The 19,169-nt window shown below is 48.2% G+C and overlaps 9 protein-coding genes across 9 annotated transcripts; 6 read left to right on the plus strand and 3 right to left on the minus strand.

Moving 5' to 3' along the window:
• Positions 1-155: 155 nt before the first annotated feature.
• Positions 156-3,469, minus strand: FOMMEDRAFT_145459 (uncharacterized protein; the record flags this gene model as incomplete). Its single annotated transcript, XM_007264290.1, has 4 exons — positions 156-2,539; positions 2,607-2,725; positions 2,800-3,018; positions 3,100-3,469. The coding sequence occupies 4 exons, from the start codon at positions 3,467-3,469 to the stop codon at positions 2,414-2,416; spliced, it is 834 nt and encodes a 277-aa protein (XP_007264352.1). The 3' UTR covers positions 156-2,413.
• Positions 3,470-3,858: 389 nt separating this feature from the next.
• On the plus strand, positions 3,859-5,353 carry FOMMEDRAFT_18368 (uncharacterized protein). Its single transcript, XM_007264291.1, has 9 exons — positions 3,859-3,928; positions 4,004-4,069; positions 4,127-4,169; positions 4,224-4,235; positions 4,297-4,379; positions 4,430-4,455; positions 4,509-4,744; positions 4,799-4,912; positions 4,968-5,353. The coding sequence occupies exons 1-9, from the start codon at positions 3,897-3,899 to the stop codon at positions 5,016-5,018; spliced, it is 663 nt and encodes a 220-aa protein (XP_007264353.1). The 5' UTR covers positions 3,859-3,896; the 3' UTR covers positions 5,019-5,353.
• Positions 5,354-5,383: 30 nt separating this feature from the next.
• Positions 5,384-8,398, minus strand: FOMMEDRAFT_145461 (kinase-like protein). The gene is made up of 4 exons (XM_007264292.1): positions 8,369-8,398; positions 6,859-8,318; positions 6,563-6,794; positions 5,384-6,502 (listed from the first exon to the last, which is right to left on the minus strand). The coding sequence occupies exons 2-4, from the start codon at positions 8,164-8,166 to the stop codon at positions 5,667-5,669; spliced, it is 2,376 nt and encodes a 791-aa protein (XP_007264354.1). The 5' UTR covers positions 8,167-8,318; positions 8,369-8,398; the 3' UTR covers positions 5,384-5,666.
• Positions 8,399-8,992: 594 nt separating this feature from the next.
• On the plus strand, positions 8,993-10,447 carry FOMMEDRAFT_153610 (uncharacterized protein; the record flags this gene model as incomplete). The annotated part of the gene is made up of 1 exon (XM_007264293.1): positions 8,993-10,447. One exon carries the CDS (start codon positions 8,993-8,995, stop codon positions 10,445-10,447), a length of 1,455 nt encoding a protein of 484 aa, XP_007264355.1.
• Positions 10,448-10,711: 264 nt separating this feature from the next.
• On the plus strand, positions 10,712-13,090 carry FOMMEDRAFT_77544 (translation initiation factor eIF-2A; the record flags this gene model as incomplete). Its single annotated transcript, XM_007264294.1, has 7 exons — positions 10,712-10,742; positions 10,815-10,956; positions 11,032-11,147; positions 11,203-11,486; positions 11,542-11,842; positions 11,916-12,889; positions 12,944-13,090. The coding sequence occupies 7 exons, from the start codon at positions 10,712-10,714 to the stop codon at positions 13,088-13,090; spliced, it is 1,995 nt and encodes a 664-aa protein (XP_007264356.1).
• Positions 13,091-13,243: 153 nt separating this feature from the next.
• On the minus strand, positions 13,244-14,030 carry FOMMEDRAFT_139425 (uncharacterized protein). The gene has a single exon (XM_007264295.1). It carries the CDS (start codon positions 13,544-13,546, stop codon positions 13,319-13,321), a length of 228 nt encoding a protein of 75 aa, XP_007264357.1. The 5' UTR covers positions 13,547-14,030; the 3' UTR covers positions 13,244-13,318.
• A 921-nt stretch (positions 14,031-14,951) lies between these two features.
• On the plus strand, positions 14,952-15,930 carry FOMMEDRAFT_139426 (uncharacterized protein). Its single transcript, XM_007264296.1, has 4 exons — positions 14,952-15,013; positions 15,068-15,402; positions 15,472-15,573; positions 15,638-15,930. Exons 1-4 carry the CDS (start codon positions 14,974-14,976, stop codon positions 15,698-15,700), a joined length of 540 nt encoding a protein of 179 aa, XP_007264358.1. The 5' UTR covers positions 14,952-14,973; the 3' UTR covers positions 15,701-15,930.
• An 854-nt stretch (positions 15,931-16,784) lies between these two features.
• Positions 16,785-17,408, plus strand: FOMMEDRAFT_166461 (uncharacterized protein; the record flags this gene model as incomplete). The annotated part of the gene is made up of 2 exons (XM_007264297.1): positions 16,785-16,859; positions 16,920-17,408. The coding sequence occupies 2 exons, from the start codon at positions 16,785-16,787 to the stop codon at positions 17,040-17,042; spliced, it is 198 nt and encodes a 65-aa protein (XP_007264359.1). The 3' UTR covers positions 17,043-17,408.
• A 63-nt stretch (positions 17,409-17,471) lies between these two features.
• FOMMEDRAFT_166463 (uncharacterized protein) lies at positions 17,472-18,588 on the plus strand. The gene is made up of 4 exons (XM_007264298.1): positions 17,472-17,602; positions 17,659-17,954; positions 18,018-18,137; positions 18,195-18,588. Exons 1-4 carry the CDS (start codon positions 17,542-17,544, stop codon positions 18,264-18,266), a joined length of 549 nt encoding a protein of 182 aa, XP_007264360.1. The 5' UTR covers positions 17,472-17,541; the 3' UTR covers positions 18,267-18,588.
• Positions 18,589-19,169: the final 581 nt, after the last annotated feature.

Genomic DNA, 19,169 nt, shown 5'->3' on the forward strand with positions numbered 1-19,169 from the left:
GACATCGACTCTTCTGTGAAACACAATTACACGACAAGTAACGAACGTCTGTACCCTCAGATAACGGAGGATGATATTATAACCGCCTCGCCTCCTAAAAATGCTGTACCTGGTGCTTGGGATGACACTACATTCTTGGCAGCTGAATCTCCAATGAATCTCGAAGGAGAATCAAGCCAAATATTACCAGTTTCTGGCCCTGCTCACCATGAGGAAGTGGACAAGCACGTGGACGAGCCGACTGTTCCGATTCAAAATGAGAGCGCTCCAAGACGAAAAGTATCGAAAGCTATACTTGACGATGATTACTTTCAAACGCCTTCACCCTCTCCAGAGAAACAGCGTGTTGATCAACCAAGCTCTTCAAAGTCTTTGGCTTCGACAATACGAGCTGAGCAAAGCAACAGGCGAAATGGCGTGCAGACATCCCCGCCTCTACCCAAACGGGATCCACCTCGATTTATGAGTAGCTCTCTTACGAAGTCTTTCGTACCCACATATGGACGAACAGCATCGCAGAAACGGCTTCCTGATCTCGATAGCGCTTCCGATACTGAAGTTATTACCGACGATGAAGAGCCTCCTCGCAATGCTAAAGACCTATCTACGACTGAACCATGGCCGCCGGCGCGAAAGAAGAAAGTCGTGGGAGATCCTCCTCCCTCGGTTCCCGAGAGGAGCCGTGTGGCTTCAGTCACTCAGAAAATCTCAGTCACTTCCTCACCTGTGAGACTGTCGAACTTTTCTACTAAGCAGACTCCAAAAGCATCGTCACATCAGAAAAAGTCAACTATTGCTCCATCTGTTGAAGAAGTGGTTGCAACAGTGAAGCCGATCGTTTCTAATGAAAGAGAGCTATCCAAGGATGTTCTCGTAACGCGTCGTTCACAACAGGTCCCTGCAAGTTCAGCACCAGAGCCTGGTCCATCCAGACTTCACGTCTCCGCCCCACGATCTACTCCAAACGCCTCGCCAGACAAGACAAAGACTATTCGTGATTGGCGTTCAGAAACGCATTGGTCCGAGAGTCAAGTTCCAACTCCAAGTGATTCGCTGACTACTGTGAGCGATCCCTTCCTCACTACTGAGCATGCACGTCGTCTTCGAAAGCAAGAGAATGGGAAAGAAAAGGAGATGGGTCAAAGACACGGCAAAGGCAAGACTAAAATTGCCGATGCTAAGCACGATCGCAGACAGACATTTGCTGGATTCCCGACGACACAAGGACCGCCTGAGATTGACCTAAGGAGAAAAGCATTGCGTAGCAGCATTGCAGGCAATCCCGTTGCCGTTGCCTCTCGTCTTTCAACGCCGTCATCTACTACTCCAGTGATAGAAAAGGATGAACGTGAAGGCACTCCCAACGAGAATCGGCGCTCATCTATCACGGCGACAGTCGATTTATCGAGAACAATACTTCCGCAAGGCCTCTCAATTTCTCCCGCGGACCACATTCGACTTGCCAATGTTGGACTACAGGTTTACATTCAAGCAATAGCGAAGAATCACGGAGTTCCTGAAGAATGGGTACGGAATGTGTATCAAGAAAAAGGTGACTTGCCAACTACCGATCGGACGATCGCAAAGATGCGAGAGGCGGCAATACGTGCGTTTGAGGAGTCGAGAGATAATGAGAATGAAAAAAGAAGGGACGATGAAGACAATGTTGTCGAGGAACGGGTGAAGGAAACAAGTGCTCATTCGAGCCCGGAGAGACGTGAGACGGACCTTTCTGCACTCTCGGCCTCTCAAAGCCGTTCAGCCACACAGAGGCGTCGCTCTGAATTATTCATTACCCCAGCCGACGAGGACCCGTTCCTCATCAAGCTACGCAGCCAATATGCTCCTCCGAGTGCTTCAAGGGCAGCACGATACGTGCGTGATCGGGCTCGACGGAGCTCAGGAATGACAGGAAGTCCATTGAATCCCAACTCTGACGGTCTGCAAAGAGACGAGGATGATGACAGCGAGAAGGAAGAGATGGAAGTAGACCTGGCTGTGTCACCATCGTATGCTCAAATCGACTCTCCGAGCTCGTCTTCTTCAAGCGAACATGCCGCTTCCGGTTTTCCTTCACATAATGCGCCTATCATTGGAAGGAAGTCTGAGCCGTGGACTGCTGAAGAGGATGAAATTCTCGATGGAGAAGACGAGGATGCCATCCAAGCAATAATTAAAAGGAGAGGAAGAATGGCTGTAAAGTGGCACTTCGCTGAACTCAGTCTAAACGATAATTCGATGTTTTGAAAATCTTTATTGACCTATTCACCATTTTTTCCCTCTTGTCTTTTGTTCTTGCACAATCACTCGCATAATGTATCATTTAGTGCTCACAATGGGTCTTCTGTACATTTCCTTGCTCTACAGGGTATAATAGCATAATACAATGTAACATATGAAAAAGTTTATCGTACTATCCTGCCTCATCAAACCCTAGCTTGACTCTCTCCGTCTTCTCACGTTCAAGCCGTGTAATCTTCTCTTCAGCAGCCAAAAGAACGTCGTTCCACTCTACGAAGAGCTCTGAAAGTGCATCAATCTAATAAATAAGGATAGTCAAATAATTTGCTATATGAATAGTTGATAGATTTTATCGAAAAACGTACACGTGTAGTGTACTCTCTTAGTACATTCGCTATTCGTCGCTCGATATTGGCCACCGTAGCCAAATCCTCTTCATGTGCCTTTCTTAATGCATCCACTCGGGGAGTCGAACTCTCATAGTCTAGAAAGACAGGGCGAGATGAAATGAGCACACACTCTGTGCACGGGTTCAATTCAGAAATCGTCAATACTTACCAGCGAGTTTTCCAGCTCCAAGCACTCCTCTCTTCTCCAAAACATCAATTTCCCTTAGGTCTCGCTCAGCAGCGCGGATCTCAGGCTCCATTTCCGTCAGAAGGGCATCGAGCTCCTCCGAGCTCATGGAGCCGTATCCAGGTGAAGACGGTCCCGAAGTCGATGCAAAAGCACCCGAGAGGGCAAAACTAGGTGTCAGAATTTGTGCATGTTGGTCATCTAAAATCAATTCAAATCAATTATATATAATCACTTGCTAACTCTTCCTGCTTTTAACGGGTTATATGCAGTAAGACTCACATCTATCCATGAACTTCCTTAACCCATCATTACTCTCCACGGTCGAATCAAACTTCTTCTGGAGTTGTTCAGCCTTCAATGCGAGTGCGTCGTTCTCTCGTTTCGTCTCGCCTTCTTTGTCTTTCGCCTTTGCATCTTCTCTCCCATCGCGACTGTGATCAACAGAATCTTGCTTAACTCCAAGAAGAAGGACCTCTAACCACCGGATACGAAGCTCAAGCGATAGCTGTGGGTCAATCGGAGTAGGTGCTGGACCCTTAAAAGCCGACGATGTATGAAGGGCTGGGGATGTCGGAGGAGACGTTGGTGATGGAGAAAGAACACGACTTCGAGCAGCGTCGCCGAGAAATACACTCCCAATTACGTTCATTGGTGCTAAGTTGCTCTAGCTGGCAATCGCACTCAGCGATTGAGAGTGAGTGGAAATTGTGACGCGTGTCACGTGATGGAAACGCGTCGCGTCAGCGCGGTGAAAAGCAACTACTTTTGGGTCTGTCCATCATGTTTTATTGGGTTGCCCGGCGTCCGATAAGTCCAGCCTTTTTATTAACAGACAAAAAACACTTATTGTCAATTGATTTATCCAGCACCCGTTGTGTGGTGATGTAACTTTACAGGCCCTGAAAAATTTTCAGCCTGACAGTCACCTTCAACTGTACCTGTCAGACAGTTAATAAATGCACAATCACGAAGGTGTGCATGTACAGCCACACTGAGGCGCCCTCTTTTTTATTGGTGAAGGAACATTTTTCCTCCCCAAAGAGGCACTTTTTCTGCCGACACTGGTTACCCTCACAATGGTATTAATAGCCAGTATGATTGATTTTCAGTAAGATCTTCTGTACTTTTTTCCAATTGTTTAAAAAAGAGATAAGAAGTGTATACTGAAGTTGTCATTATCTAGATCCTGGCAGAGACAGCCTCTCACAGCAGCACCCAGCTGGGCTGTCAAAATGTGTCTCCTCATCATGTTAGTCATTTTATCTATGCACTAATGTCATTTTACTGATTGCTTCACTTTTATTAGAACAACGACTGAGTATTTATACTGTGGACATTCTGAAACCCATGTGAGTGTAAATTTGACTTGCTCAATCAGTTGATCTTGCTTAGCAATTACATAGTCCATTGAAAAGGTGCTGACATCAACTATTCTGAGACTGACTCAGTGACTCCTGATACTGACATTTTCATCAGATAGATTGCAACGACTCATGGTGCAGGCATAGCAAAGCCCATGGGACGAAGGAACATTGGGGCCTCGATTGTAGGTGCATTGAGTAGGTGAATATTGCTATATTTTAAATTTAGGTGTTTATATATCTTTTAGATATCTGTGGAGGGATCACCGTTACAGTCAGCACCTTTAGAATCATGGGTCTGAGCAATACATACTTACTCATTCACAGCTCCCCCGGTCGGAGGACTTTGTCCTCATTGCATTCTGGCTCTTGAAAACCTAAAAGACGTGAACACGTCCACAGCATCGCAAAATGAAGATGCATCGCTCATCATGCAAAACCCGAGACAAACGTCCATTCCAATGGTCGTCCCGGACCACAAAGAAAAAAGGAACACTGGTACAACGAGCTGCAGTGCGAGAAACATGAGACCGTGTGGCAAGTGCCAAGAGGAGAGAAGAAAGGTCAGCCAAAGCCATCCTTTATACGTATATTTCTCTCAAACCATACACACGCAGTGCACACCAGTTCAAGACGAGCCGGCTCTGTGCCAGCTGTGCAAAAATAGCGGGATGTTAGAATGCCCTCCACATCAATCGAGACGTGCAGGAGCTAGAAGGGGCAATTCCATGGTAAATTCACATATGTAGGAAGGCTATCCGGTGCTGAACTTTTTTCTCCCTGTAGGCTTCGAACGGGGTCATAGAATACAAATTCGTCAATGCGAGCTCGCTTTGACTGCTTTGTCCCTGATGCAGCAATGTGCGGGCACTATTTGTATACTTATTTGGCTAGAAAAAAAGCGGCGCAAGGTCGTGGGTTCGGTTAGCCCGGAGTAAGCGGAACTTGCGGTACGCCAACCGCGCATCGAGGGACTCTCGGCATTCTATATCTACATCATTGAGAGCGGCGCAAAAGAAGCACTCAGTCGTGGTAACTCCCCTTGATCATCATTTAGAAGCAATGTAAATGTCTACAACACGTAATATCAGAATAATTTCACCGAACAGCCCGGCGGTACATAAGGACAAAGAATACACGTTAGGAAACATGAAGTCATGACACAACGAAACAGGTGGGTGAAGGGGAAGAAGGCAAGTTTGGGCGATTAAAATGAACATATGCGACAGTGGAGGAGTGAATTGCGTATATACATCGTTGGAATCTACGTATGTTGGAAAAGAGAAAGAGGAAATTATTATGCAGAGACAGTGAGGAGGAAAATAATGGGGGGGGAGGGGGGGAGTAACGCGATGCCGCCACAATATCGGTTACGGGTTGTGTGCATACTAGACAAGTTATCAAGGGACCAATCATAAAATGAAAAGAAAAAGAACTCAAGGTGACGTCGCCTCTTGAACGCGGGAAAAGAAAAAAAGTTAGGCTCTATAACGGATCCAAATCCTGGCTCGCTACGCTATCGATATGCTCCTCATCAAGGAGGACGCCCTCGTGTGACTGCCATTCTTCATCTTCGTGATCCAATCTGTCATCCGCACTATCAGCGGAGAGCGCCGCACAAAGCGGTGGCGTTGGAGCACCTTCCCCACGAAGCCATGGCTCGTCCCAGAGATCTATTAGTCTCGCACGACGGTCAGGAATACGCTCCAAAAGCCTCCTGACTACGCGTTTCAGACCTGGCGAGGCAAGGCGTCGAGCTGCTGCCAACGGGGCGTCCAATTCTTCGTCTTCTTCATAGTTTGAACCGTTTGCATCGTCGTCACCGAATTGAATCTCATCAGGCCAGTGGTATTCACATTGAGCAACGCGCATCAACATGTCTCGCCTACGATTGATTTGTCGCGGGTGAACAGACCCAGACGCTGCACTACGACTGCTATGGGCACTACGTACACTGCCCGCGCGTGAAGGTGCTGCACTCGAAACTAGGAAAGGCGGTGGGGCATCGAAAGGTAGCTGACGCGTGGCGAGAGCGTAAAGAACTATACCGCATGCCCATGCATCTGTCTGGCGTCCGTCATAGTAACCTCGTGACTCGCTGGGCTCAGATGCACCACCGTCGACAATGGCTGGACGAGGTTTGCTTGTACCAAGGACGAGTTCTGGTGCAGCATATGACTCGGAACCGCAGCGTGTGGAAAGCAAAGGCGATGCGGGGTCGATAAACCGGCTAAGACCGAAGTCAGTGAGCTTGATGAGTGGAGTACCAAGTGGTGGAAGAGGATTATTTGTAGCAAAAACATTCTGTGTGAGAAGAATATCTGATGAAATGCAGTTTCATCAAATATCCATTTTCGAAGAATAAAGTTCTAACTACTTACTTTCAAGCTTGATGTCACGATGGACGAGGCCAACACCGTGCATCCAACCAACTGCGCGACAAAGTTCACCCCACATACGACGTATTGCCGGTTCTGTCACTCGACCAAATTGCTCATCAGAGTTGACAAGCTCGAACAACTCGCCGCCGCCGATATGCTCAAGCACGAGACAGTGGTGGGTACCGGAAGTAAATGAATGAAGGTACGCAACAATAGACGGGTGTGCGATGTGCTATGGTACAAGGTAAGTTCCGTGGTAATAAAAAAAAGAATACGGGAGAAGGCCAATCCCTTACCCTCAATACTTCGACTTCACGAACAAAGCTGATTCGTGTGCGGTCGTTGGCATCACAAAGTGCACGCTCTATCATTTTGACAGCAACAAGCGTTCCTTTGGACCGTACAGCTTGGGTGGAATTTTCCGTTGCTGCAGTCGCGCCTTCGCCGTCTTGTTCATCAAGAATAACGCTTCCATCTGCATTCTCTATTTGACCATGAAGCTTGCTCAAGAGACTTGTCCCAATTGTTGAGAGTGGTTTGATCCCTTGCATCCGTCTATCGCGTCCTTTCTTTGCCCAGCTCGAGCTCTTCCTCCTAAGCGTCTCGGGACGCCCTGAAGACTGAGGAACGGCTTGAGGCGCTAACGTTCCTGCATCGTCTGTCGCAAGCCACACACTACTGAATGCACCTTCTCCGAAAGCACGCACTAGCGTCAACTTTGCAGTTCCGGATTCAAGGTGCATTCCGGCAGCAAGTACCGGGGCTGATGCCGGAATAGCTCCCTCAGAGCCCGAATCACCAGACCCGTGTGAGGCGCCGACTAAATGCGTCTCACGACGGATTGGAACATTGTGTCCAGCAGCATGACGTAGGTGCGGCTCAGGCAGCCTATAACTCTCTATCGCAGGTGGGAGAGGTTTCGCTTGGGTTGGACTTGTCGTCAGTGGCGGAGAAGGCGGGAGTTGAAGACTGGCGTCCGTCAGAGTCACGAATTCACGTTTGAAATTCGTTTCCCATTCAGCACCTTTCCTCCGACGATTCAAAGCATCCTTATCTTGCATATCTTGCTCCTCGAGGAAGGGATCGGCAGCATTTCGTGAAGGGAAGAAGCGTGAGAGCGGCGGGAGACGAGGTGGTGACGACTCCCGAGAACTGGCTGAGGACTTTATGCTCGGTGGCGGTGTGGGACGTATTCCCGACGTACTAATGGCGAAGAAATCGGCGGTGGCGGAGCGAGCAGGAGTAGACTCATTCGGTTGGGGGACAGTGGCAGTATCATTGCGCGGGGGAGGGGGCGGTGGCGCGGGTGTCGACGGTCCGGTCGAAGCGAAGGGAGTGCCAAAGAAAGCGGCCGTCTTGCTGCTGCCACTTGTCGATATCGCGCGTGGCGATGGCAGAGGGGAGGGAAGGAGGGTATCAGCGACTCCAGCAGTCAAAATAGATAGTGCTTTTGGAGGTGCCACTGGGGAGCTTGAGGAAATGTCGCCTGCCGCGTTGGATAGCTTTTCGTGCGGATGGGGCGTCGGAAGGCGGGTCCAAGCAAGCATGGCGGGATCGGGATCCTGCATGTCCTGGATATTGCGTCGGATGTTGAGTGCAACCATTATATACTATGTACGATTATGTACTGCGAACTGCTGAGCTGTCAAGAAGTATGACTGAGCCCGCTACGTGCCTCTCCACTTCCGCAAAGGCAGCGGATGACCTCAGCGGTGAGACAAATAGCGCGCCTTGTTATAACTCAGAGGCCATCAACCTGTATATAGAGTCAGCTTGTATGCATTGTGGATGATGACCGGTACGTGCCATGTTCGTCGTCGCTAACGTGGGTGTCGGTGGACGTCCGACGATCAACCGCCAACCGAAAAATGAGGTCGTCCAGAAAAGGAGTATTATATAAGCAACGCTGCTGATAAAAAAACATCATATTCATAACTCGCGTAGATAAAAGTAAGTATAACTACAAGATGAATTTCATAAGGCGTGCACAATTGGTTCTCAATACACGAACGGATTGCTGCTCGGTACTCTTAATGCTTATTTACCCGGGGAGGATATCGCATTAGAACATTACTACATATCTATATTATTTCCAGTTCTAGCAAGTTCTTCCGTTAAGACTCACTTTTCCGAGGCGAAGTAATTATCGTAATTTGAATTATCCATCAGCCGTCTGTGGAGAGCCGCATTCGTCTCGTTGCGCATTCTTATGATGCAATGCTGTGCATAGACATGGTGGTCCAGGGTCGGTGAAGACCAATAACCCCTCGACGGCGGCTCCGTTCACATCCAGATAGCTTTCAATTACCCTTCGAGAGCATATTCGAGGATGGGTCAATTCAGCAACAGACAACTGCCGTGCTTCAGTCTAAATCTCTCTTTTGCTATGATACAGTTACGAAATCTCGAGTCAAACGCAAAGGACTGCATATGGGCAAAGCAGGGGCATGTAAAAGTGACAATGGCTCATTTGCAGGAGTCTGTATGAGAAGATCCCACTCTGGCTCCTCACTGAGCGGAGATCCTGATTCAACTATCCTCTCTTGTTTGTCCTCCACATCCCCTTCTGAAGATTCCAACGTCCCCACGAGCCTAAGCCGTGATGGGTCAACACATCCTATAAACTACATTCCTTCCGAAGTACTTTCATTAATCTTCATTCATTGCGTCTCCTTCCCACCCGACTTTACTGAACCACTCATCCTTTCGGAAGTATGCCGCAAGTGGCGAGCTGTTGCCCTGCAGACACCAGCATTATGGAATACGATTACTCTACCAATACCAGGTTTTGATGGTGGACTTCCACATATCCAAATAGTGGAGATCTTCCTCAAAAGATCTGCGGCGCTCCCACTAAAGGTTGATCTAGGCTTGATAACTGGAATTACTCCATGCTCCGACTCTCGAAGAGACCTTGAGCTGCGCGATGAAGTCGTGCAGACGCTCGCTCCTCATACGAATCGTATAAGAGTCTTGGAGAACGTCATGCCTAATCATCTCCTCCATCAGTTCGGTATCTCCCGTTTAAGCTGCCTCGAGGAATTACTGGTCTGTGAGGATGAGAAGTCAGGTCACGTCGACTATCCAGTGGATGGGAACCAATTTTCGGACACTTTGCGACTTCTCGACTTGTGCGGAACGATGTTCGACATCAGGCGGGTAGGACTGCCCCAGAATCTCTCGGAGCTGTATGTTCGCGAACCCACTGGACAGGGACAGGTGTCTGTCCCACAGAGCATTGCTCTTTTCTCTGCATTGCCACGTTTGACACACTGTTATTTGGATATCACCCGTCAACCGGAGACAGGAGCAGAAATTCAAGGGCCACTGCGTGTTAGCATGCCGAACTTGGAGGTGTTTTATTTTAGTTGGCCGAGGGATATCGATATCGGGCCAATACTCGATGCACTCGTGGCGCCCATACTGAGCACTCTGGGCCTACGCGCACAGTACGCCGCCACAATTCCATGGAACGAACTAGTCCGCTTTGTAGAGCGCGAACTTCCTCCTTTGTCCATTGTATCTCTCGTTGGCTCTGGTAACATTCATCCTGGTTTTGCGGAATGTCTGAAAAACACCCCCGAACTAGAGAATCTGACACTCTCTGGGTTTGAGTTGGGTCCCTCCTTCCTGGATGCACTAACTCTTAGGCATGGAAAAGAGACGTCTGGGCTACTTCCAAGACTAGAGTACCTTGACTTTGAATGGTGCACTTGTCCAGACGTTGGTCGTCTTGTCTCTATGCTTAGATCCCGTGGTAGAGATATGCCCAATCAAGAGAACTGTTTGGAATATTTCAGAATGAGTACCGAAGCACTCACCAAAGCAGATATAAGGCAGCTCCAAGGTTGTGGCATAGAGTGCTGCAATATACAACGGTTATGATGTTTCGACGATTTATGTAGTAGGTAGAGAATAAATTGGAGAGAAATGAAATTTTGTCAGAGTTCCGAACTGTCCGGCCCTAAGCTGTGCATCACATTTTTTGTTTACTGCCCTTGCTCTCTTCACTCATCTCCTCCTCCTCTTAGCCCTTGGGCGTCCTCCTGCACCTGCCGCATCGTCCAGCTCTGTCTGAGGCATTAATTTGCTTCGATAAACCACTCTGTTCTTCACAACCGCTTTTGTCACCCAGCTTGATTGTTTGCCATGGCATCTGCGATGTCACAACAGTATGCATGTGCGCCCGTCTAATGTCTTCGTTTATCGTATAACAAGTTTGGAAGAGGCTGATGCACTTTTCTTATTGCAGTCAGATCTCAAAAGAGTCTTGGACTCGTTGGCGGTTCTCCTGATTATGAGACTGTGAAGGGATTTGAAGCGCCTGAGGCGACGGCGCGTACATATACCTACAGTCCCGATGGTCGCCTGTTTGCATACCTTCTTCCTAATTGGTTGGTTTTTTTAACTTTTATTGTGATAGGCTAGTATGATTGAGCGAGATTCAACTATTTGCCCTTATATTTTAGTGTGCGCATTCATTACGCCGAGAGTGCGGAACTGCTGCGCGAGTTACCGTTTCCCAACATCATAGAGATTAGCTTTTCTCCCCGTGGCACGTATATATCTACTTGGGAGCGAGTCGGTATGTTGCTTTAATGTTTGTTTGTGGTCGTGATTGCTGATCATATGCGTTCCAGTGAAGCTTGAAAATGATGCGCAACACAAGAACCTACGCGTCTTCTCGGTCTCGAGTGGTGAAGAGCTCGCATCCTTCACACAAAAGGCTCAGAGCGGCTGGGAGCTTCAATTTACTATTTCCGAGTCTCATGCGGTGCGTTTGGTAGGGCAGGAGATCCAAGTCTTTCATCCCGCGGACTGGTCAAAGGGTGTTGTGGACAAGGTCAGGCTTGAGGGTGTTTCTGCTATATCCCTGAGTCCTGGGTTAAACCCATTCATAGCTGTCTTCATTGCTGGAAAGAACGTAAGTTTCATTTCGTTCTATTTGTTGAGGTATGCAATCTCAAACGCCACCAAAGGGCCAACCTGCGAACATCAGAGTGTACAGCCTGTTAACACTTTCTGGCTCGCACACCTGTTCCAAAACAACGTTTCGTGCCGATAATGCTCAGTTCAAGTGGAACACAATTGGCACTCAGGTCCTCGCTCTTGTTAGAACCGATGTCGATCAAACAAACAAGAGCTACTATGGCGAATCGCGGTTATACCTCCTTAGCTCGTCGGGAACATTTGATTGCCAAGTCACCACGACGAAGGAAGGACCTATTCATGACTTTGCCTGGAGCCCAAACTCAAAGGAATTCGGCGTTGTATGCGGCTGTGAGTATGCAATGAGCTTTCGTCTTTTGTATTGCATTGACATGACATTTGTAATTTTCTCACTTCTGTCTAGATACTCCCATGAGTGCTGTCCTTTTCGACAGTCGCGTCAAGATCATCCACGACTTCGGGACTGCGCCACAAAATTTCATTTCCTTCAATCCACAAGGCCGCTTAATCGCGCTTGCGGGTTTTGGGAATATGTCTGGCAAGATCAACGTCTACGATCGTCGTTCTTGCGAGAAGATTGCAGAGGTTGATGCTCCAAATACAACATTCTTCGAGTGGTCGCCTTGCGGGCGTTTTATGTTCACGGCGACGCTATCCCCGCGGCTGCGCGTCGACAATGGAATTAAAATTTGGCATTGCAGCGGCCCACTGATGCACGTACAGCTTATCGATGAACTATATCAGGCATCATGGAGACCTATCCCCGTGGACTCCGTTGGGGCCTTTCCACAGGCTATTCCGCCTGCGCCTTCACCTAGTCCGAGCGTCGCACTCTTCAATGCGGGTGCAAAGCCGATATCCTCGAAGCCTATGGGCACATATCGTCCTCCAGGCGCTCGGGGTTTAGAGGCTTCTTCTGTTTACAAACGCGAAGATAGTGAACCAAATAGCGGCGCGAACACGCCTAATCGCCCGCATAACCGGAGTCCTGGGCCTGGTGCAAACGGTTACGGTGGACCTGGTTCAGGACGCGGGCGTGGTCGCTACGTTCCTGGCGCGGCGCCTGCTTCGCCAACGCCTGCCAGAGGAGGCGGGGCGAAGAAGCACACTCGAACGAAGAGGAACAAAGCTGACAAGAAACAGGATGGAAAGGCTGAAAAGGAACCTAGTGGGGAGGCTGAAAATGAACCTAGTGGGGAGGCAACACCACTTGATGGTGCCGAAGGAGAGGAGCAGCTTCCACAAGCAACAGTCACGGAGCTGCAAGCTGCTGCAGCGGCAGTCGTCGAGAATGCGGGGGCCACCCAGGATGCGCCCGTCGTTGATGACAATGCGCTCGAGGCTTTATCGAAGCAAATGCGTAATCTCAGGAAGAAGGTGAGTGTTTAACATTGACTATTCGGGAAACCGCTTAGTCGGTCCCTTCTTTAGCTTAAGGCCATTGACGACCTCAAAGACCGGCAAAACAAAGGAGAGCGCCTTGAAGACACCCAGGTCAAAAAGATTGGAACGGAGAGCGACATTCGTCGAAAGTTAGACGACCTCTCGCTACAGAGTGGCATTCCCGTTGGAAGCTAACGATTTTACTTCCGTACTTCTGCTCGATCTTGATTGATAGACACGCATCGTTTTGTCCTAAGTCTTGTTGCTTCCGGACTTTGTTGTGATACGAGGTTTATGTGGCACGTTCTGTACTTGCTATTGGATGATATGCGATATTTTGCTGTCCCATTTCTAGATGCTAGTGCCTGAACCTGGTTGGAATGTCTTTTACGGGCATCATTGGAACGATCCGATCAGCTAGAGTCATATCAACGCCACGGACGTTCTGATGCTGGACTGACGGTTTCGTCTACTAGGGAATAGACGCGTGAGACTGCAAATAGCTGCCCCAGAAGAAAGCCGCAGCCGGACGGATTGGGAGAGTGGGGTTAATGAGATTGGAGAAGTTTCACGTCGATCACCACTTCCAAACCTTCTGACAGGCTTCGGGGTGCGTTGCGTGTTCATCCTCCGTGCGAGAATATCGGCCATATACAAATTCAGAACCCTTCCGAATTCTCTTGGTTGGACTGCACATTGATCTCGACTGAATCAACTTAATTGCTTCCGTTTCTTCTGGTAGAATGGCTCGACTTCCCTGAACCGAGATGTTTAGCGTGTCGGGAGTTGTCAGGTCGATGTTCCTCAATACCAGGTAATTGCAGCGTGGCGAGACGCTCGGGGAAGGGAAGACTTTGGATGATGTGCCAAGTGGCACATCCGCTCGCAGAAGGAAAGGAAAGGAGTCGATTATTCTGGGGCAGCAATTCAGTTTCGAGCACAACAAGCGGGAAAATGTTTCTGACTAGATCATTCAATAAGACATGCCCGCAACCCTAATTCGGCTTTTACTATATGCGGATCATACCAGTCCATCGGGAACATACGCACTTATGTGGCCACGCACTCTTCACACACGGGACATGCAGTCGAATGTCTTGTGACGTTCTCGATCTTGAGTTGTGTTGCATACGGGTTGTTGGTTTCAAATAGATAAGTGCATATGGTGAGTGGACGCGGCAGAGGCAGCGCTGAGTTCAGATATACTGGCAGACATATGGCTCAAGTGCGGATACTCGTAATAATCCGTAATTTCTCATGACCAGAATGGCTTTCTAGGATGCAATCCGCCGAAATGAACTCGTATCAAAACATCCTTTGTATTGACGAAGGTGCAAAGTGTTCTCCACGTTGTACCGCAAAGGCCCGTCAGCTCGCTCCGATGCCGAATCGCATTTCTCCAGACTCCGCCGCGAGCGCCGGGAATGCAAAAGGTCCCTGGTGGTCACGTCTGCGGGAAGCAGGTGCGCCGCATCTGAAAGATTAACTGCGTCCATCGACCCATAGGAGCGCGTTTCACCTGTTTCAGGAAAACGGCGCGTGGTCGGGACTGTGGCCTGAGCGTGGTAAGCACTTGATGGGCGTAAGGTTCTTAGCAGCCTTTACTAAAGATATTGATCATGTGGGCAAAGGTCGTTTCCTTCTCTTCGTGGTGTGCCTGTAAGAGACTGCGTAGCCTGTGAAATATTCCAGTTGCGTTCTGAAACAAGTCCGCTAGTCAATGTAGGACACTGATAACTACACGAGCGATGGAGACATCAGTCGTCGAATAAAGCAAATTTCATGATGCTGATGGCGGGACTCTTGTCTGGTAGATTGGGCCTTTACCACGCCGGCACCGTTGCATCGCATCTCATTATAGGAGCCCACCAACTCCACGATAGGTTTCCGCGCCTTTTACCTTGCAACGAACTTGCGTGTCTCTTTTTGACTTCCCTTTTTGGCACACTATCGGCGACATCCTCTATATTTATGTTCGAGATGCTCTGGAACATTGGTGTGTTGAAGTTTCTTCTTAGAACGCGCCTCTTCTCCCCCTTCCCCAATTCCTCCCATTGGACCTCTCTCACATCGCCTCTATGGAGCACATTGGCATATACGAGGAGTCAGTTGCTCCTGGTATGTCCTGCTGTTTGTGTCGCATGTAGTTCGCAGCGATTGAGCAAACACTAGTATTCATGCCATGGCCCGTTCAAAACTCCGAGACCATTTTACAGCAGCCTTGGACCACAGTTTCTGGCTATCCACAGCTTGCCTCTGACGATAATCGCGTCAACGACCGAGTCCAATCGAACACATCATCTGCGCTAGGTGGTTTCGACGGCAGTACGCGTCCTGAAGAGGTCATTCGTATGCCAACTGAGACGACTTGCTGCAGCGACATTCCTCGTGTCGACGAGACGTCGCCCGAAAATGAGGTCGGACACAAGTCATCAGACAAGAAAAAACGCAGGACGACAGACAAGAATCGAAGGCCATGTGCATACTGCCAAAGTCTTCAAAAGAAGGTCTGTTAAGATCATCCAACAATCGTCTGGGTGTCTCTGACGACTCTGACATTACTCTATATTGTACAGTGTGTCGTCATTCGCGAAGCACCTCGTCTCTGCCAACGGTGTGCTAACAAGAGTTATAAAGAGTGTCCGCCGCACGAAACGAGAAAAACCAACGTCGAGAAAGTACGTGCTTATCCCATATCTTGTTCTTGGGCCAAATCATATAATCCACGAATAAACATCCCAGATTCCAACCCTGGGTCTCTCCGCACCCTATTCTGGAATGGGTGTCTTCAAACTGAGCGACTGAGTTCTTACAAATGACCATTGATTACTGGTGCAAACCCATCGTCCAAGCTTAGCTCGATTTCGTCGAGCGTTCCTTTATTTACATGGCTGCGCTTCGTTTCTTGAAGAAATGTATCCTGTCTGAAACGCCAGTATATTTTTATTGGGTACACGTCCGTAGTAGCATGTCCAAGTAAATGCAAGCCCAAAGAATTGGATCGAAGGGGAGTCTCGCGCTCAACTGGTCTTCTTCCAAGCGAGTTCCGGCCTTCACTAAGCCAAACTTTTCAAACTTGTTCTTCGTTGTGCTGCAGAAGCAGTTGGTGGCATCTTATGTTATGAATGGGCAGATCTAGATCTCGTTCGGGAGCATCTAGAGATTCCGGCTCCACGAATGAGATCTTCATTCAGTCCAATAACGCCTCGCGGCTCTAATCTGCTTTTTCGATGTATGGCCTTGAGGCTGGGAGAAGATGTCCACGTCACGAGCAATCAAGACCGTTGGAAACACTGGCCCAATCCCATCATGAAAAATCGTCTCCTAGACGATGAAACGCGAAGAAGTGATCATGCGCCTGATTCATGCAATGTGCTGGACGTGAAGAGGAAGGGCGTGCCGTTTTATCATGATGCATATTTTATTAAATCCTGCTACTGCCACTAATCACCTCGGCTTGTATATTCAACCCATTTTAAGCATGGATCGTCATGCGCCAGATTGGGTATCGACGTGGATGCGGCCTTATCATTACGTTCATCTCACTCCCCGCTCTACTTGGCTTCTATCGCTGTCGGATACCACGTAGTTCATAGTTTGTGTCTCGGGTGGGCGCTGTTTCGACAGAGTCCGGGAATCTGCATCGTGTAACGGACACTTTAACACCTCTTTCGACGGTGAATCAAGAATGAACTGAAATCTACATCCTCCTGTCTAGCTGCCGCTGAGGAGGACTGGTAGTTACTCAAGGTATAGCGCCTCGTGACCAATAACGGTTGCTCGTTGATTGGGTAGGTCTATGATACATGCAATATTGTAGGCCATTCTCCGTGTTCTGTTATGGTATCCAATCTTCTGTCCACGCTGAAACATATAGACAACAACGGACATGACTTCCATGACTCCGCATCAGAAAGAAGGCGACTTCTACGAGAAGGCAGTTGTCGGATTCTCAGCGTCCGAAGTCAGTTGGACAATTGCCTCCATGGCTCTCCCCGAAGGCGCTTCTTCTTCTTAAATTCAGGTCAATCGGACAGGAGGATCGGCGGAAGCTAAAGGACTACTGCGGATGTCCGAATTTGAAAGCCATATACAAACTCAAAATGGTCGAAGGCAGCTCACTGCGCAGCACGGGGCTGGTTTTTAGAGCGGCCATCATCACATGTACCAATACGTCACTCTTTTGTTAAGTGCAAGAAATCCTGAACGGATCGCTCAACCATCTTCGGTGTCCATCGGTTGAGTATATCAGAAATCGCGTTCACCATGAGGCCAGAAGGGGCGCTCCGTGAGACCGTCGGATAACTTCCTTGTTTTATTGCACGGGTCGGCATCGTCTCAATGCGCAACCGTGACATTCATACCGAAGACCTTCCCATTCTGTCCTCTGAAACCTTTCACCCAATAATATGGTAGCGTCTGTGTTTGTATCATGTGTTCCGTATCAACACCTGCATGGTAAGTGGCAGACATCCTGCTTTCCGGGCCCTTGTTTCTCTTCATGGAATAATTGCTATCCACTGACGATTTTGGGCTTGTGATCGCCGCCGATTGCGTCACGAGTTGTTGAAGTTGCCAGAATTTTATTGTGCTTATATCCTGTACAGCCGTCCTGCAGGTATGCATCCCCCAGCGCCCACTCGTTCATGGTACTGCAGAGTGTCTCGATGTCCCTGCAACATTACATCGAGGACCTCATTAAATTGTGTATGCACTCTATACACTCAGTTCTTGTTTTGAATTGCTCATACCCTCTTACATAGCCGGCGAAGATATCGATTTCTACGTAGCGAGTAGTCTTCCGCTGGACTCTGACGTTGCGAACATGTCTCTAGGCGAGACCGTTGGCCCATACTCCATCAACGCTCCGCACGCTGGCCATGTTGAAGCCTTACCTGGCGGTTTGGCTCCGAGAAAGGACCGTTTCACTACTGCTGGGAACCATGCATCTTGGGGAGTACCTGGATGCACAGCTGTCTCGGACTGCCATGAATCGGGGACTAGCTCGTCAACCAAGAATGAGAAACCCTGTGCGGCTTGTCAGATGCGCAAGAAAAAGGTAAGCCCTGTTCTGCTACTATCATCAGCACTGGTATTCACTCCTTATGTGCACATCGAATAGTGTGAAAAAGACGAGACCGAGTTGAAATGTCGTTACTGTCGTAAAAAAGACGTAGAATGTTTGCCACATATACCAGCTAGACTCATTAAAGACGTGTATGGGATAGATGTTCTTGAAAAGGTACATGGCCAAATGATACAGTACATATCGTGTATATCCTTACGTTGTCTTTTGCAGAGCACTCCCAGAGCAGACAAGGATGGCTTCGTCCATGAGTATGTTGGGAAAATTGCCAAGGCATCTTTATAATCAGTTATTGCTATTATCTATTGATACTTTTGCTCTCTTCATAAGCATCTGGCGATGAATATTCGAAACACGATCATCACTTCTGGGCTATACTCATTGAGCGACCCTTTATTTAATTAGGATACCACTTATCTTTGTCAAATGCTGTTCTTTTAACTACTTTCTTTTAACTGCTCATTCGCATTCATGGATTTCTATTAGGCTTCCGACCATAGCCAAACTCATAAGCTTTCATCTATTCTCCGTTTGCTTCATGCAAGGTCATTTACCGCTTCACTTTCTCAACTACTCTTAAACATTGATTCATTGATTGCTGTGCATCTATACCCCTTACAGTACAAAGAGTTCTGCAGCACACTAGTACGTATATAGGCATCCGTAGCGTAGGCACAACCCTGTGTTATTTGTTATTTGACTGACGGATTCGTTAACGTGTGGATGAGGACACTGATAGTCAATTAGGCAATATTCTGTGCGAGTAAATGTCGCGACTTCGTAATTTACATAAAATTGTTTGATTTACGTTCGGCCTGATCGACATCAGGGCCGAGATTAGTTGTTCTCGGAACCTGAAAGGAAAAGGTCCGACGTCATCACCTCGTCTCGGAAGAAAATACATTTGATGTCGGGCACCAGTCAAAATTCAGTGAGGTTTTTTTTCCTTTGATACCCTTAATTGATAATCACTCAAGCTGCGAGTTGTATTGCATAATGGTGATATTAATTGGGGTAGCAGGAATGTGCTTGTTGACAATTATATCTGTGAATAAATAATTTAGCAGTGTTTGGTGTAGATGCATTTGCATCTGTGTGTCTCAATATGCCCTGGATAGTTTTAGTGATATGTATGAATAATTTCCTCCTGCAATAAAGACAAGAGTACTCCCGACTCATCAGTGGTTT

Source organism: Fomitiporia mediterranea (assembly GCF_000271605.1).
Source record: "Fomitiporia mediterranea MF3/22 unplaced genomic scaffold FOMMEscaffold_3, whole genome shotgun sequence".
Classification (NCBI taxonomy): Eukaryota; Fungi; Basidiomycota; class Agaricomycetes; order Hymenochaetales; family Hymenochaetaceae; genus Fomitiporia; species Fomitiporia mediterranea.

What these genes read in the sequence shown, in the direction of transcription:
- FOMMEDRAFT_18368 (XM_007264291.1), top strand. Translation starts at nt 3,897, where the DNA reads ATGGTATTAATAGCCAGTATGATTGATTTTCA. An exon ending in GTGGAGGGATCACCGTTACA is followed by an intron (nt 4,456 to 4,508) that starts GTCAGCACCTTT and finishes ACTCATTCACAG; the next exon opens with CTCCCCCGGTCGGAGGACTT. An exon ending in CTAGAAGGGGCAATTCCATG is followed by an intron (nt 4,913 to 4,967) that starts GTAAATTCACAT and finishes TTCTCCCTGTAG; the next exon opens with GCTTCGAACGGGGTCATAGA.
- FOMMEDRAFT_145461 (XM_007264292.1), bottom strand. Translation starts at nt 8,166, where the DNA reads ATGGTTGCACTCAACATCCGACGCAATATCCAGGACATGCAGGATCCC. An exon ending in GTGAAGTCGAAGTATTGAGG is followed by an intron (nt 6,795 to 6,858) that starts GTAAGGGATTGG and finishes CTTGTACCATAG; the next exon opens with CACATCGCACACCCGTCTAT. An exon ending in TCGTGACATCAAGCTTGAAA is followed by an intron (nt 6,503 to 6,562) that starts GTAAGTAGTTAG and finishes GCATTTCATCAG; the next exon opens with ATATTCTTCTCACACAGAAT.
- FOMMEDRAFT_139425 (XM_007264295.1), bottom strand. Translation starts at nt 13,546, where the DNA reads ATGGCCGATATTCTCGCACGGAGGATGAACACGCAACGCACCCCGAAG.
- FOMMEDRAFT_139426 (XM_007264296.1), top strand. Translation starts at nt 14,974, where the DNA reads ATGGAGCACATTGGCATATACGAGGAGTCAGTTGCTCCTG. An exon ending in GCCAAAGTCTTCAAAAGAAG is followed by an intron (nt 15,403 to 15,471) that starts GTCTGTTAAGAT and finishes TATATTGTACAG; the next exon opens with TGTGTCGTCATTCGCGAAGC. An exon ending in GAAAAACCAACGTCGAGAAA is followed by an intron (nt 15,574 to 15,637) that starts GTACGTGCTTAT and finishes TAAACATCCCAG; the next exon opens with ATTCCAACCCTGGGTCTCTC.
- FOMMEDRAFT_166463 (XM_007264298.1), top strand. Translation starts at nt 17,542, where the DNA reads ATGGTACTGCAGAGTGTCTCGATGTCCCTGCAACATTACATCGAGGAC. An exon ending in GTCAGATGCGCAAGAAAAAG is followed by an intron (nt 17,955 to 18,017) that starts GTAAGCCCTGTT and finishes CACATCGAATAG; the next exon opens with TGTGAAAAAGACGAGACCGA. An exon ending in GGATAGATGTTCTTGAAAAG is followed by an intron (nt 18,138 to 18,194) that starts GTACATGGCCAA and finishes TGTCTTTTGCAG; the next exon opens with AGCACTCCCAGAGCAGACAA.